Genomic DNA, 17353 nt, shown 5'->3' on the forward strand with positions numbered 1-17353 from the left:
TATCTCCTTTTGCTGAGATGGAAATATCTGCTGGTATACCCCTTCTCTCTTCCTCCTTCTGTGGTGGCTGATTAAATCCGTGGTTCATACCACACAGTTTCTTTAACAAGTGGTTGTTCCGCTGCATCCTCTCTCATTTGTTACAATATGAGTAAGCTAAGGATTTTTCAACTCTTTAAGTTGGTTCCTTTTCTCTTAATTTTTTTCAATGTATCATTCCACATATTTTATAATAGGTAGTAAAGGAAATCATCAAGAAGCACCTTCAGTAGTCTACTGAGAAATCTCTTCTGTTGAATGTCTGGCCTCATCTTTTTGTAGGCTCTATTCTGGACAAAACTCTATGGCATAGTCAGCCTGTATTTTTTGACACCTTATGAATAAGACTCTCATTTCCACTGGTTTCCAAAACCAAATCGTTGTTCCTGCTGAGTTAACAGAATAACTCACTAATGCACACGTTTATACTAAATTTTGTTCAATATAACAAATATTTTCTGAGACATCAAGAACCTGCTCTGAACCGCTCCTCTTTTCTTAATATTCCAGGCCCAGCACTAACAGCCGTACTACAGCAAGCAGTGCCCCAGCCAGTTGGCTCTTCCCAGCACACATCTTAGAGCTCTTGCATCCAATTCCAAAGCTTTTCTCGCACATCTCAGTGTCTGTCTCAATGACATCCCACTTCTCAGTATTTAGTCAGCTAAGGCTCCTTACAGCAAAAATATCACTGGCTGGGCAGGTTGAACCACGGAGACTTATCTTTTCACAGTTTTAGAGGCTGGAGATCATGGTCAAAATGAGAGCAAATTTGGGCTCCTTGAGGGGACTTTCTGACTTATAAACACATACTTTGCTATGGCCTTAAATGAATGGCTATTGCGGATTTGTATCCAGAGAGGGTTCTTGTGTTCCTCTCATAAGGGCAATAATCCTGAAAGATCACAGCCACAACCTTGGGATCTTCTTTAACTTTTATTACTTTTCTTAGAGGCCCAATCTTCAAAAACCATCACACAGTAGATTTGGGCTTCAAGATATGCATTTTTGGAGGACACAAATATTTAACCCTTTAGGAAAAAAGTAATCCCTCAGTGAGAACAGAAAAAAAAGGTACAATTTTGTTTAATAATTGTATACATCAGTCCTGAGTATCCAAAATCATTAGCAGTCTCAAGGTACTCCTGATTTTAACATGCTAATAGATGCTGTAGTCCTAAGTTCTAGGTCCCAGGTCACACCTAGTGATGTCATGGTGTGTCTATATTTATCCATCTGGGATTAACATGAAGCAGAGGAGCCTGTTCAGTTCAAATGACCATGGAGGCCAGGGCTGACTTGGGCAGAAACTTGAGGACAGCCAGAAGTGTGTGGGAAGGTGTGTTAGGCTGAGAACAAAACGAATCAGCAAAAGGTCCCAGATTCCATCCCAGGTGAGCATGGGCCATAGGGAGGAGGAAACAACAGCAGTAGCAGAAGAGAAGCCATGAAAAATCTCTAGATTTTTATGAGAGATGAAGCCAGGCCTCTCTGCCTCTTTTTCTTATTTGTTTTGGTTTTTAGGATCACCTCCTCTCCCTTGAGTGCCTTGCCTGGTAAGTCTTCCTGGGTCTTGTCCTGGTGACAGCAAGGAGTTCCTGGGGAAGCTTGGGACAAGTCAACTTATGATATTTCTAGACTGTAATAATGGGACCAGGGTTTCTCAGAATTTTCTGGTTGATCCTCAGTGCTAAGTATCCAAGGATCCAGCCTAACGTAAGCATGGGATACAACTCTTCTCCCTGCCCTGTAATAGGACAAGACTGTTTCTTCTAAACACTCCCTATTTTTTTCTTCACCAAAATTTCCCCTTTTGTGGATAGAAAAACTTATAAAAGTGGAAAATCCCAGCCCTGACCATTACCCACAGAAGATGGTGGAAGTAAAGATCTATGAAAGCATGCGACCTCATTACACAGAGACCAGATGAACAAAACTAAAATAGTTCACTGTCTTTTAACCCATTAAAGGCAACTCTAAATGTTCCAAACAGATTCTCATGTCACTGTCTCCCTCTGAATTTGGAGTTTCCAGTTCATGTCCTTTTCAGGGGTGATCTTTCATGACAATTTTAATGAAATTAACTCATTCATTTGGGTCAATGAACATAAACTAAAATCTGATTTTTGTAGATTCATTTTTTTCTATTCACATAGTTATAAATGAATCCAGGAAAAATTTTAGAATTTTTTTCTCTATGTACAGCTTAAAGGGAGTCACAAAATTCAGAATCCTTGGTAAAACATGTGTAGTACAGAAATTTAAAAGGTTGTTATCTTGCCCCCAGAAGCCACAACACTCTCAGGAAGTCTGTGGGCCCTGAGAATTCACTTCATTTCAGCACAGTGGAATCCTCAGGTTTCAGTGATGTGGGAAGACCAACCACAAGATATGCTGCATTCACAACTCAGAACTTTGAATATGACGGCAAGACGGACAAACTGCTTCACTTCTAAGTTAACAACTAAGCATTTATACAAACTGTTGGACAGTCTTTGGAATAGGCCAGAAACATCAGGAGCAAATCTCCTGGCCAACAAGCCCTGGCCTGGCTGGGTTCATCTAGACCTGTCCAGAGAAGAAGCAACCTGGCCTTGTTTCCTGATCTAGTTAGCTTTACCTGTCAATTTGACACAGCCTAGAGTCATCTAAAAGGAAAACCTCAATTATCATATCGGCCAGTGGGCATATCTGTGAGGGACTATCGTAATTAATTATATAGAAAGGGCTAGTCCACTGTAGCACCATCACCAGGTTGATGATCCTTAAGTGTGTACTAGCTGAGTACAGGCCAATCTTCAAGCCAGCCTTTGAGTAGCAACCTCCACGATTCCTACCATGCTTCTTTGGTTGTAAAATGAGTTCCTTGGTTGAAGGTAATGTTATGTGGAAGAGAAAGTGGGCCTGCCTTCAAATTCCTGCCTTAAGTTCCTGCCTAGGCTTCCCTCAACAACAGACTGTGACCTGGAATTATAAACTGAAAACATCCTCTCCTGTCCTAAGTTACTTTGGTCAGGATATTTTATCACAGCAAAAGAACGAAACTAGACCACTCTTCATCTCCGTACCAAGGTCAAGTGTATGTGTGAGTGCTGTGTCAAAGCAAGGATAGAAAACAAAGCCATTTTCAGTTCTGGACAGAGTCTTTCTACTCAGGGCAGCAGCCCCAGTCTGATCTGAGTTGTCTAGACATGGGGGCTGCCTTTGAGGTTTGCTAACAATGCTCATGGGAGCATGGGAAATGACTTAGTCACACTTCTCACTTTTAGGAACGTTGTGGAAACCAAAGTCAGAAGCGTCAATTCCATCCTAGCTTCCCACACCCATACAAGATCAGGATGACACAGCATGTTTTGAAAGATTTTCTCAACTTCTTCCCACCCTAATGCCTTGGAAAAACACTCAAACATCAGAGGCAAACTGAATGCAGCATCATTAGAACTAAGAGTTGCCAGTAGGCAGCTCTAATCTGGAGCCCCAAAGTAGACAGGGGTTCTATGGGAGAGAACCCTAGAGTGGAGGGAAATTTGTAAAAGCAATATATTTGTGTGTAAAAATAGAAACTCTAGATAATAGAATGAAAATGTGTTGTCATAGTTCCACTGTGGTATGGTATTCAAGAAGGCTGGGACTAGCCAGGACTCAGGGGTGCCTGTGGAAGACCTTAGGAAAGGGTATCAAGATGATCAGGCACTATACAAAATTTCCACTTGGCATCCTCCTTATGCTGGAAGCAAAACTTATCCAGGGCTCTGGGAATGTGCTGAGGATAGCAGGACCCTATGCTGGAAACACCACACATGCCAAGGAAGGTCTCTCTTACTAACAGGACACTAAAGGTAGAGCTATCAGAGTCTAGAAATACTGCCTATTCCATCAGAACTTGTAACCGTGAAACTAACCTGAAAAGTCAGCAGCTGGAAACCAAACTATTTAGATTTCAACCCTCCTTAAATTTGTTACTTTTGACTGCCATATAATGCAGAAGCTGGGGGAGCATCACCCCCACATTCCAACAAAGGAAGTTTTTCAATCCTATCTATGTCTTCAAGAACTATGTAGTCTTCAGTCCTTCAGATACCCAAGATTCCAAGGAAACCAAAACCTGAATATCTAAGGAAACGAGATGATGTGGAAGAACATGGGTATAATTCTCAATGCAGACCAATGGTAGAAACCATGTTGAACACAGAGAAGGGCTCTGTCTCTGACCACCCACCCCAGTCCTTCACAGGCACCTTTCCCTACTCTTCTTCCGTGGAACAAAGCCACAGTGTGCCAGGAAGTCCGGAGCCCTTCTATCCTTGAGGATTCAGTACAGCTAGTAGAAAATGCAAAATATCTCTAAACCACGGTGGATTTGAGTTTCAGGATGTAGGGCGCCCCTGGACTCCCAGAAGACAGGGCTTCACACGTTGTAAAGAGCAGAAAGACTTTGCTAGAGCTTGGTGGCAGGAGATCAGTCAGGCAGCCAGAGCATACAAAGTTATTCCTGAGCCACCTTGTGGTATCCAAGGTGAAAACAAGGTTAACTGTGGACACTAGACCTCCTGCCTGTGGCTGATGCATGATTAATAAAAACTCAGAGGCAGAAATTAGGGTTCAGCCTAAAGACCTGAAAAACAAAGCAGCCTTACTTCGACCTGAAAATGGTGACATGCCTTCAGGAAACCTCAGAATGAGACTGTGCCTGAGAACTGTTTCCTCTGTTTTATAATTCTCTCTAGTTCTGGGATTAAGGGCATGCACCAATACAACCTGGTTTCTATGACAAAATAGTGTGGCTACTGAGATTAAAGATGTGTGTCATTATTGTATGGTCTGTAAGGCTGGCCAGTGTGGCTATTTTACTTTTTTGATTGTCAGGGAAGCATCATTTATTAAAATACAAATGAAAGCCACTACATATGGAAGTTATACTCTCAGAATAGATCTCCTTACTCTCTGGATCCCCTCCCTCAGAGCTGTTCTGTTCTGGGGCATGACTCCCTTATTCCTTGAAGCCCCCATCTTCAGAGTTGTCCTGGATCTGGTCACTTAGAGAACCTAGGGTCATACTAGTAAAATGTGTAGAAACCCTGAAGCAAGTGTGTTACTGTTGACCTAGAGCCAGAGGAATCCCACAAATGAGTCAGCCCACAACCAAGGATCTTCCCACCTAGATGCATGGGCAGGGAGGGTTACATGGTGGTATAACACATTATTCACGCATCTCATCACAGCTAGGCCCAAGTTGGATCTATCTGGATTCAGGTGGACCCAGGTAAGATCCAACCGAGCTCAGGGGAAACCCAGCTGGACCAGGGGGACCCAGAATAGATCTAACAATGCACAAGTGTAACCTAACTGAACTCAAGTGAACTCAGATGGCACAAGTGAGATTTAGTCAGTCTTAGATAGAGACAATGTCCACATGAGAGTCCTACCTTGGAAGAAGCTCTTCACCCTGAGGTAACTAACGCTGAGGCGCAGGACGGAAAGCTTGTCCAGCTTGGAGATGATATCAGGTGGAAATGGCAGCAGGCTGGCCAGGTGGTCCAGCTCTGTATTGAGGCGGTCCCGGTGACGTTTGGAAGGATTTGATTTCTCAGCCCCCATGGTAAGCCTCCTGTGGGAAGAGGGCCTTAGTCATATAGGTTCCTACCAGGAGCCAATGGCCCCACATGCAAGAAACCCTTCTCTGTGGTGACCTTGCTGGGAAAATTGAAGTTGTTTCCCAGACAGAATTAGAGATCATTCCTGAAGATATGTTGTTCTCATTGGTTTAATAAAGATCTAAATGGTCAATAGCTAGGCAGGAAGAGGTTAGGCAGGACTTGAGGACAAAGAGAGAGAGTTCTCTCATATGAAGAAGGTCGGAGTTGCCAGCTAGACACAGAGGAAGGAGGATGTATACAAGATGAAGTAACATGCCATGAGCAGCAAGTAAACTAATAGAAATGGATTGTTATGAGAGCTAGTTAGAAAAGCCTAAGATATTGTCGAGCATTTATAACTAATAATAAATCTCTATGTAGTTATTTGGAAGTTGACTGGCAGGACAGAATATTCAGCCTACACTTCTTGAAGATGCATATCAAGAAACTGAAAAAACACACCAGTTAGCTACAACCTGATATTTTGGAGGGATGTATGAAAAGTCTCAGGCAAGCATGAAGGGCATACTAGCTGGTTACTAGTTGTGTGGCTCTGTTGCATTTCTCAGCACCTCTGTGTCAGGTTTCCTGAGAAGGGTGGCTACCTGGCTACGGCTGTCTGGGAAAAAAATGTGCCTGGAAAAATATACTTTTATTTAGCCTCCTTCAAAGTCTCACATCACCCAGCCCAAACTTAATATATGACAGGAAAAATATAAGTTTTCATGCTAGAATGGTGACAGTTTCCTGACCCCATTAGTAATCCAAACAGTTCTTAATCTTTTTGGTTCCCAGGACAAAGAATTTCAGTTCAAAATTCAGGCCTGGTAGTCCAAATGCCTAGAAGAGGACTCCAGGACCTGCCAGACATCACAGAAAAAAAATCTCAGAGTCAAAGTTCTCAGAGCCTGAGCATCTGGAGGACCAAGAGGGCATTTGTCCACCACTTCGTATAGCTCAGGAAACCTGCTCACTCATAGATAGACTGACCTGGCTTCAACTGCCTGCCTGGAGAGAGGGCCTTCACCATCCCTGCACCTCATTTTTTAGGACTCCCTCATCTGAACCTCTTAACTGTGGCACAAAATAAACCTTCCTGATTATTCACTATCAGTATCACCCACAGTATGTATCTAGAAGAGACCACAGCAGTCAGAGTGGATCCAATGTTGGAAAGGACAGGAGAGGAAAAAAAGACCCATTATTGGCAGAACTACAAAAATCAGCCATATGAATCAGCAGCCCAACACTTTCTGGCTTAGATTTGAGGCCTCTCTGGTTTTGAGGAGTTGTCCAATGGCCCAAAAGCCCCAGTTTTTAAATAATGTCTGGCATCAACAAACTCAGGAGCTGTTACTTTTTAAAAGTGACATCTAACTAACATAACATAATCAGCCATTTAAAAGTGAGCGATCTTTTCATTGCTAGTCACGACACTGCACATTGCTTCTTGACCTAAAGATTTTCATTGTCCGAAGGGAAGTACCTTCCTCATGGGCATTTTCTCCTAAACTCCTTACTTTGGCACTGAAAACTTCTGGCCTATTTTCTACCCTTGTGGACTGACCTGTTATGGATATTTCATCTGAATGTATGGACACATGAATAATGGTGCACCCAACTGCCTATACAAAATAGGATGCTTTCATGACTCATTTACATTATAATGTGTGTATTTGCTTCTTCATTCTTTTTTATGACTAAGTAATATTAAAGCATATAAATGAACCACATTTTGTTGATTTTTCAACAATTAACAAATCAGGTGGTTTTCCATTTATGATCATTGTAAATATAGGGGCTCTGAGCATTCACTCAGAAGACTTTGCTTGAACATGTGGGGCCAGCATTGCTGGATCTGTGTAATTTCATGCTTAATATTTTGAGGATATGCCAGGCTGTATTCTACACATCTGTACCATTTCACAGGCTCACCAATTTCTCCACATAGTTGTCTACACTTGTTCAGGTCCATTTTATTATAGTCCGTGGATATGAGGTAGTATTTCCTTGTGGCTCTGATTTGCACTTCCCTGATGATTTATCATGCTGTGAATCTTCTCTTCTGCTTGTTTACTTATATATCTTCTTTGAGAAATGGTTATCCAGCCCTTTAGCATTTTTTAATTGGGTTGCCCTTTAGTTTTGAGTTGTAAGAGTTTTGTATGTATATTAGACCTTCATCTGGTAGAGGATTTGTAAATACTTTTTCTTCTATGGCTGTCCTTAGTTATCTGTCTATTTTAAATTGTCAGACAAAACTGAAATAGACTGGTACAGAAGGCCTAGCACAAGCTGACAAGGAGTTCACTACGTGAATGACAGATACCTGAGGACTCCCCACAAAACAAAGGGGACACCTGGTAGGCAGATAGAGGTGGGGCTAGAAAATGGAAGAGAGCCATGGAAGTGCTGAGTAGTGGGAGGAAGACAGCAAAACAGCAAAACTGGGGTGGACTGAGACATGTATAGGCACTTGGAAGAGATATTTAGGGCCCAAAGCAGTGTCTCTGCATGGGTGATTGGTCTACATGGAGTTGTTGTTCAGAGATCAGGTCTGTCTTCTTTACCATAGCCCTGGGACCACCCAAGGACTTACTCAGCCTCAGGCATGTGTCTCCCCATTCTTGCTACCCAACTCCAGTTACATCAGTGTACTGGGAAGTCCTTAGCTGAGTAGGGGCTCCCATGCCATAAGCCCAACTTAGTCCTAACTTCTAAATCTAAGGTAGAGGTGTCCTTGCCTCTCCATGCAGGGTGGTGCCTACACTAGCTCTAGCCCTGACCGCCAGGTCTTTCCATACAAAGAACACGAAGGGTGCTGCCTGCAGCAAACTTGTACTTGGTTCCTTGCACTCCAAACCTCTCTCTCAGGCTCAGGGTGGGGCATTGTCCAGAAAAGGAGTAGTTGTTCCAAATCACAGTACATGTTGCTTTCCTCCTCTGGCTCTCAGGACACCAAGAAACACCTCACTGTTATCTATACTCTACACTCTACTTCTCAATAATATCATCTTCATGAAGCAGGTGCTACCCCAAGAAAGGGTAAATAATCAGGGACAGTCCATCTAGAAAGCAAGCAGTCCTCTGGGCTTGTGGTGAGTTCAAATCCAGGGCAAATGTAGAGGCCAGATAGAAAGCTCACAGACTCCAGAGGAAATAAGCAGCAAGAAGTGATGAGTAGTAGCCATTATGGGACTAACAAGAGACCTGGCACTAGAGAAATTCCCAGGAATCCACAAGAATGACCCCAGTTAAGACCCTAAGCAATATAGGAGAGGGTGCCCAAACCGGCCTTGCTTTGTAGTCAGTTTGATGAATATCTTAAATGTCACCATAGAACCTTCATCCAGCAACTGATGGAAACAGAGGCAGAGATACGCAGCGGAGCAGTGGGCTGAGCTCCCAAAGTCCAGTTGAAGAGTGGGAGAAGTGTGAATATGAGCAAAGAGGTCAAGACCATGATGGGGACACCCACTGAAACAGTTTACCTGAGCTAATGGGAGCTCACCAACTCTAGTCAGACAAGGAAGGAACCAGCATAAGTCCAAACTAGACCCTTGGAATGTGGATGACAGTTGATGGCTAGGGCAGACTGCAGGACCACTGGCAGAGGCACCAGGACTTACCCCCCTACTGCTTGTGCTGCCTTTTAGGGAACCTGTTCTCTTCGGATGAATACCTTGCTCAGCCTAGATATAGTAGGGATGGTCTTGGACCTTCCCCAAAGCAATGTGCCTTACCCTCTCTGGGGAGTGGGTTGGGGTGGGGTACAGTATAGGTGGAGGAAATAGGAGGAGGGGAGGGAGTAGGAACTGGGATTGGTATGTAAAATGAAAAAAGTTTGTTTTCTTTTAAAAAAAGAAAAATGAAATAAATTTTAAAAAGAATATATAGACACTCACACACACAATAAAATTGTCTTCATCAAAAGTTCTTTAGATTACTTTTCTTTGAGACAGAGTCTCATTATGTAACCTGGGCTGGTCTCATACTCCTGACCCTGCTTCAGTCTTCCGAGTATAGGAATTATAAGTATACCACTATGTTCAGCTTAAAATGTCTTGTGAAGGTATAGATGTGTGTATTTGTTCATGCATGTGTATTGCATTCTTATAAGCTGGTGTGCATGTCAGAAGAAGACAGAGGTTGACATCAGACTTCTCCACCTTATTTTTTATGACTTAAGTCTCTTGCTAAGCCTGACGCTTGCTGTTTGTGCTAGACTGCCTGGCCAGTAAACCTCTGGGATCTATCTACCTGTTTCCCTGCTTTCAGCTCTGGGGATACAGATGAGTATTTCCATGATCAGAATTTATGCAGGTGCTAGGGAGCTGGAGTCATGTCCTCATGGTTAGCAGAAAGCATTTCACCTGATAAGCCATCTCTCCAGCCTCCAAAATATCCTTTGAAAATCAGTATTAACAAAATGAAAAAGCTATCATAGATTGGAAGAAAATAATCACAAGCACTTGTATCTAAAATATATAAAGAACTCTCATGACATAGTGAGACGATCTAAAATGAAAACAAGCAAGTTATTTGAATGCTTTACCACAGAAGCTGCACAAATGAAAAGCAAGCCCATAAATATACATCCAACATTATTATGCCTTAAGTCAATACAGATCAACCCTGAGAGTCTACGGACTCATGAAAGTGTCTGTACTGAAAACTGGCAATGTAAGTACTGGAGAACATAGAGGGGCCTATGCCCTGTTTCACTGTGACTGGACATAAGAGGATGCAGCGACTTTAGAGAATGGCCTGAAGGTGGGAAAGACTAGCACACTGCTCTGCAGCAACTGCCTCTCTAGGCGTTAACCCAAGAAGAACAGAAGTACCCAGTTCGCAAAGAACTGCTGTGGCATATCCACAGAATCTTTAACAGCCCCCAAAGAGGGAACAATCTAGGTGCCCACCAAACTTGGAATATTCCCACAACAGGGAATAGCTGGGCAAAAAAAGAAATAGGGCTATTGATGCACGAACTCAGGGGAACCCCAGAGTCATTATGCAAGGCAATAGCTCCAAAGAATGTAATTCAATTATACAGGACACAAGACGTGCAAGATCCACAGTGACAGGAAGCAGAGCAGAGGCCGCCTGGGGACAGAGGTGGTGGGGACAACTAAAGCTCAAAAGGAGACTTTTGGAGTGGCAGAATATTTGAAATCTTGACTTGCTGGTGATTTCATGGGAAAAAGCTGATCAGTCTATAAACCTTGTCTGGTCAGTTAAAAACACTTGTACTTCAATTATCCTCCAGTAAAGAAAAAGCAGATGTGGGCCAGTGAGATAGCTGTTGGTAAAAATACTTGATGCCAAGCCTAATGGCCTGAGTTTGAGCCTGTGGACCTATATAATAAAAGAACAGAATTGACTTACACACACACACACACACACACACACACACACACACACACCATGGTACATGCATGTGAATGCACATATGCTCGAGTATGTGTACACACACAGAGAGAGATGGACACACACACCTATTTTAGGAAAGAAGAAAAGAAAAACAGATAAAAAATCAGGGATTTGAGTATTACAACTTCCACATTGTCATGAAATGAAGACACTGTACGTGGTAAAGTCCCAGGAGTCCTAGAGGATGAGATGTGGAACACCAAGCATGCTGCTGGTGACACTAGGCGTTCACTTCTGGGAGAAAGTTATGGATTCAGAAATACCCACAGCTACTAGGTAACAGCTAGGGTTGTGAAGAAAAAAATTTGATAGTTGAATGAACACTCTTACAAATTACTCGCCACTTACAGCAATGGCAGGGGACACTAACATCAGGCTGCCTGTGTCATTTACCCACATCTGTAAGCTCCCTGGATAGCGGTGGAGGATCCTGACTGACGACGTGCATGCTGCAGATCTGTGTTGCAGCTCAAGAACACAGAGCCTAATGGACAGCAAAGGACTAAGATAAACCCTTGGAAAGCACATTTCATATACTCAGGTTGTATAGTAGGGAAAGTACAGCCTATGACAAAGACTCTGAGGTGTGCAAGTATATATACAACATGAGTACATATAGAAAAAGAAGAAACAAACACTGAAGAGACATCTCAAGAAGCATTCACAGAAAATTCTAAAATCAGATGCTTCTTGAAAGGGGACAGGGTGCGGAGACAGCCCCTATGTTGTGAGCCAGGCAAGTTTTCTATCTTTTCAGAGCATCCATAAATCAAAATGTGTTTGCCTTTAATCTTAGCAGTTGGGAGGCAGAAGCAAGCAGATAACTGAGTTCAAGGCCAGTCTGGTGTACATAGTAAATTCTGGACCCATCAGGGCTACATAATGAAACCCTGTCTCAAAAATAAATGAAACAAAATAAAATGTAACTATTTAATGCTTCAAACATGGCCTTGCTTTTGCATTGGAGTTAAAATATTATAAAGACAAAAAACTCAACTCAACTTCCTTCTACACTGCCCACCAGATACCACTTTTTCAGTTGAGAGGTTATTTTCTTTCCTTATTTATATGATAAGTGTTATATAAACAAATCTAAATATCTGTCATAGAGGAGCACATTTCTATGCTTACTCTCATGGGCTTTATGTCTTCTCTTTAGTGCACTCAGCTGTTACCCCAGCTTTCCTCTTACCAAAGACCTATATTCCAGCCTACCTCAAGCTCCACTGTTTGGTGGCTCCAACCTTCAAATAACCACCTTCAAAATCCGGTCTCACACTCAGGATAACCTCAGCTTCTTGTCAGGCCTTGGGTCCACAAGGTATTAAATCAACACAGTATCTTGTAGCCCTGGAGGCCAGCAGGGGTGGCTCTGTCACTTACAAAGAGAGCACACCTAAAAGGAACTACCGATGGGTGCACCATTAACATTCTGTTGCACCCCAGTCTCACATACAGTTGTATCATGCACACAGCTGTATCACATATTCAGAACACAAGTCCCCATTCTCTCTGTCTTACACACACCCACCCCCCACCCCCACACATACACACATGCATGCATGTACACACACACAACCACAGCTAATGATATACACAACAGATTCTATACCAACAGCCAGAGGCAGCCTGTGGGCAAATTGCAATTCAGCTGATTTTCTGGAAAGTGTTCTAAAACCTAGTTCTGCTGGAACCACCACACACCTCTGACTTTGACCATTCTGTGGGTTGCAGATTAAGCCCAGGACAGGCAGAAAGACCACAGACAAGGATGTTTGTATCCCTGAGGGACATGGGTCTGAACCCTGGCTTTCCCCATCTTTATACCTTCAGAGACGATGGGTGAGGAGAATGCACCCCAAAGAGCCTTTGTCATTTGGATTGTGAGTACTAAACCCTAGGGCACTTTCCACAGACAGAATGACTCACTGCTGAAGAGAACAAATGTTCCAGACATACTAGTGACATATCCCTCACCCAGATGAGACCTCTACCAATTCCAGCCAGTGCTTTGTGCTTAGGTCAGAAAAGCTGCCTTAAGTATGCTTACCTGCTAAAGAAAGCCAGTGACAGGTCACACTTACATGAGACCCAAAGAATACCATGACTATGCCTAACAGAAAGGTTCTCCAAAGTCTCTCTTACACTATGTTTGCCTATAAAATTCCCTCTCCTCAGGAAGTATGTCCCTCACTCCCCAGGGATATCAGGATGAAGGGGACGATACTCTACCGCTTCTGAATGGGTTTCCTTCTCTTCCTGCCAGCATACGTACACTCTCCTGGTGGAATCATCATCTTTGGTCCTAAAAGAGAAGGGGGACATTGAATTAATCACATGATGAGATCCCATGTGACATCCCCTCATGTGCCTACTGTAGTGACCCCAAATCAGGAAGGTCAGTCAAGGCCTACTGGCTCTCAGCTCTGCAGGTTGGAGTGGTCACTCTTACAGCACTATGGAAAACAAGGTGGCGGCTTGTGAGAATGGCTCATAGTTTTACTCTGAGTAGAATCATGACACAGGCAGTGGAGTAGAGAACATGTACTGAGCCTCAGGAAGCTGTTGCTTTCAGAGCCATACCATCTGTTTATCTGGGCAGTTCCTCCTGCACCCACAGCCCCATGGAGTTAGCAGCCCCCCATTTAAGTGCATTATTTCTTCTCAGTTCTATGTGCTAGACTTCCACTATGGTCACTCATGCTCAGCCACCTGCAGATCAACTCACAGTGTCATCTGGTGCTAAACATGTGCCTATGCCTCCCACAGAAGACACTGAAGAATCCCCGGACCTGCACTTCAAAGTTTGCAACTTCTCATCCCCTCATCAAATATAAGGACTCTCATCATGTCATAGAATCTTGATATTTCTAGTAGTGAGGACATCTGAGCCTTCACAAATTCCCTTAGACCCCTGTTGCATTACCCCCCTCCCCACCCCAGTAGCCTGAGAATGTAAATGAATAGCCCTGATTTGACTTCATGTGTGTATTATCTGGAAGAGGTACCATTTCTACGCCTGAAAGTGACAGTGAAATTGTCAGAACTATGTGATTGATCTCCTTTGAAGATTAATGGAGGCAGGCAGAGAAAATGAAAACTCATAAAGTGGATTTTCCAAGCCACTAATCACACAGCTAGGTAGCATGCAAGGCATATGATATGGGATTCCTGTCTGTAGGCTAGGAGTATGTTTAATTACCATTGGTTAATAAATGAAGCTATTTTGGCCTTTGGCATAGCAGAACAAATCCTATTTGGAAATCCAGAGAGAGCTAGAGAGAGTAGGTGGAGTCAAGGAGATGCCATGTAGCTGCTTAAGGAGAAAGATGCCTACTGATAGGCCATGACCTTGTGGTAATACATAGATTGATAGAAATGGGTAGCAATAATGTAGCAGGATACAAGATTAACTCAAAAAAATCAGTAATCCTCATTTACATGGATGATAAGTGGGCTGAGAACAAAATCAGAGACACATCACCTTTCACAATAGCCACAAATAACATAAAATATCTAGGAGTAACTCTAACCAAACAAATGGAAGATGTATATGACAAGAACTTTAAATCTTTGAAGAAAGAAATTGAAGAAGACATCAGAAAATGGAAAGATCTCCCATGCTCTTTGGTAGATAGGATTAACATAGTTAAAATGGCAATCTTATCAAAAGCAATCTAGAGATTCAATGCAATGCCCATCAAAATCCCAGCAAATTCTTCACAGACCTTGAAAGAACAATATTCAACTTCATATGGAAAAGCAAAAAACCCAGGAGAGCCAAGACAATCCTGTACAATAAAGAAACTTCTGGAAGCATTATCAGCCCTGACATCAAACTCTACTACAGAGCTACAGTATTAAAAACAGTCTGGTATTGGTATAAAATAGACAGGAGGACCAATCGAACCTAATTGAAGACCCAGATATCAATCCAGACACCTATGAATACCTGATTTTTGACAAAGAAACAAAAGATATAAAATAGAAAAAGAAAGCATAGTCAACAAATGGTGCTGGCATAAGTGGATATCAACATGTAGAAGAATGAAAATAGATCCATATCTATTGCCATGCACAAAACTCAAGTCCAGATGAATCAAAGACCTCAGCATAAAGGCAACCACACTGACCACATAGAAGAGAAAGTGAGAGGTGCACTTGAATGCATTGGCACAGGAGACCACTTCCTAAATAGAACCCCAGGAGCACAGACATTGAGAGAAACAATTAATAAATGGGACCTCCTGAAACTGAGAAGCTTCTGTAAAGCAAAGGACATGGTCAACAAGACAAAATGGCAGCCTAAAGAATGGGAAAAGATCTTCACCAACCCCACATTAGGCAGAGGGTTGATCTCCAAAATATACAAATAACTCAAGAAATTGGTCATCAAAAGAACAAATAATCTAATTAAAAAATGGGGTATAGATCTTAACAGAAAACTCTCAACAGAGGAATCTAAAATAGCTGAAAGACACTTAAGGAAATGCTCAACATCTTTAGCCACCAGAGAAATGCAAATCAAAACAACTGTGAGATTCCATCTTACACCTGTAAGAATGGCCAAGAGCAAAAACACTGATGACAACTTATACTGGAGATGATGTGGGGTAAAGGAAACATTCCTTCATTGATGGTGGGAGTGCAAACTGATACAGACTTTTTGGATATCAATATGGCAATTTCTCAGAAAATTAGGAAACAACCTTCCTCAAGACCCAGAAATACCACTTTTGGGTATATATCCAAAGTATACTCAATTGTACCACAAGGACATGTGCTCAACTATGTTCATAGCAGCATTGCTTGTCATAGCCAAAACCTGGAAACAACCTAAATGCCCCTCGACCAAAGATTGGATAAGGAAAATGTGGTACATTTACACAATGGAGTACTGCACAACAGAAAAAAATAATGACATCTTGAAATTTGCGGGCAAATGGATCTAGGAAACATCATATTGAGTGAGGTAACTCAGACTCAGAAAGACATACATCATATGCATTCACTCATAAGTGGCTTTTAGACATAAAGCAAAGGAAACCAGCCTACAATTCACAATCCCAGAGAACCTCACGACAGTGAGGATCCTAAGAGATCTAATCTACTGGGAAGTAGAAAAAGACAAGATCTCCTGAGTAAAATAGGAGCATGGGAGAGAGTAGGAGGGGAGGGGAGAAGAAGGGAGGGGAGTGGAGAAATATATATAGCTCAATAAAAACAATTAAAAATAAATAAAAACATTAACTAATGGCTTAAAAAAAATAGTGACAGTGAAGCAGTTTCCCAACTTAGGCTGCTCCTACTTGACAGAACGTCAGCCTGGAAAAGGGTTTTTTTTTTTTAACTCTATGCCATTAGTAGCCAATATTAGATGAATGCACCAGTCCTGGATAAGAGGATGTGGTACAGGCATGAAAACTCATCTCAGTAAAGAATGTTCTGTTAGGAACAGAGGAAGAAAAATTCTTCAAGGACTGTGACCAAATGTATTCAGAGGTAACAAATTAATTTAAAAGATAGTTCTTCTTCTGGGTGGGCACAATCCATGGCACCATAACCTGATGTTTCCTTTAAGTACTGCTGTAGACATTAGCAGGACTTACATTTGCGAAGTTGTATAAATCCCTTCCAAAATTGTTGTTCCTACCAGTTCTGTAATTCTTCAAAGACAGCTTGAATATATTGAGCTCTAAACACTCAGAGATGAGAAGTGAGTACTATCCCCAGCTGCCATCTGCTCAGTCCATATGACCACAAGAAGACTGCATGATCACACTCTGAGTGGATAAGCAATGCTCCTTATTCCCTTGAAGTCTTGGCTTCAGGGTGCTTAGATGTCTTGTCATGCTCACAAAGATGTACTCTCTTCATAATCACTGAGGGCCTGACTAGTTAGGGCTCTCGGAGCTCATTAATTCTAAAAAGTCCCTCATCTGAGGTAGCAGTTCAATAAATAACTAAGTTTCTATGACTTTGACATCTGAATTCTTTAAAATAAAAGAAGTCTCATGCTCTTGTTAAAATAAAAGAAGAGAAAGGAAAATAAAAGAATAGGGGTGGAGTCAGGTCTGGGCAAAACAAGAGGTGGAATCAGTGTAGGGGAATATTATCTAAATACATTGTATTCATGTGTGAAATTACCAAAGAATAAGTTTTTAAAAATTGAAAAAAAAAGATGTAAGAGCTAGCTAGAAATATTCCTGAGACACTGGCCAAACAGTATGGTAACTAATGTCACA

General features: G+C 42.1%; 1 protein-coding gene across 3 annotated transcripts in view; it reads right to left on the reverse strand.

Annotated features, from left to right (window-relative positions):
• Ahrr (aryl hydrocarbon receptor repressor) overlaps positions 1-17353 on the reverse strand; it is an 85650-nt gene that overhangs the window by 61992 nt on the left and 6305 nt on the right. For 2 of the 3 annotated variants that reach the window (XM_048459198.3, XM_085676560.2), the window contains exons 2-3: positions 13341-13413; positions 5466-5647 (exon numbers count right to left, since the gene is read on the reverse strand). In XM_048459198.3, the coding sequence (XP_048315155.3) occupies positions 5466-5647; positions 13341-13405 (247 nt within the window). In that variant the 5' untranslated portion in view covers positions 13406-13413. Of the gene's footprint in view, positions 1-5465; positions 5648-13340; positions 13414-17353 lie in introns of those variants that run through there. The other variant, XM_085676562.2, reaches the window with a different exon arrangement.

Source organism: Myodes glareolus, chromosome 15 (assembly GCF_982192425.1).
Source record: "Myodes glareolus chromosome 15, mMyoGla1.1, whole genome shotgun sequence".
Taxonomy (NCBI): domain Eukaryota; kingdom Metazoa; phylum Chordata; class Mammalia; order Rodentia; family Cricetidae; genus Myodes; species Myodes glareolus.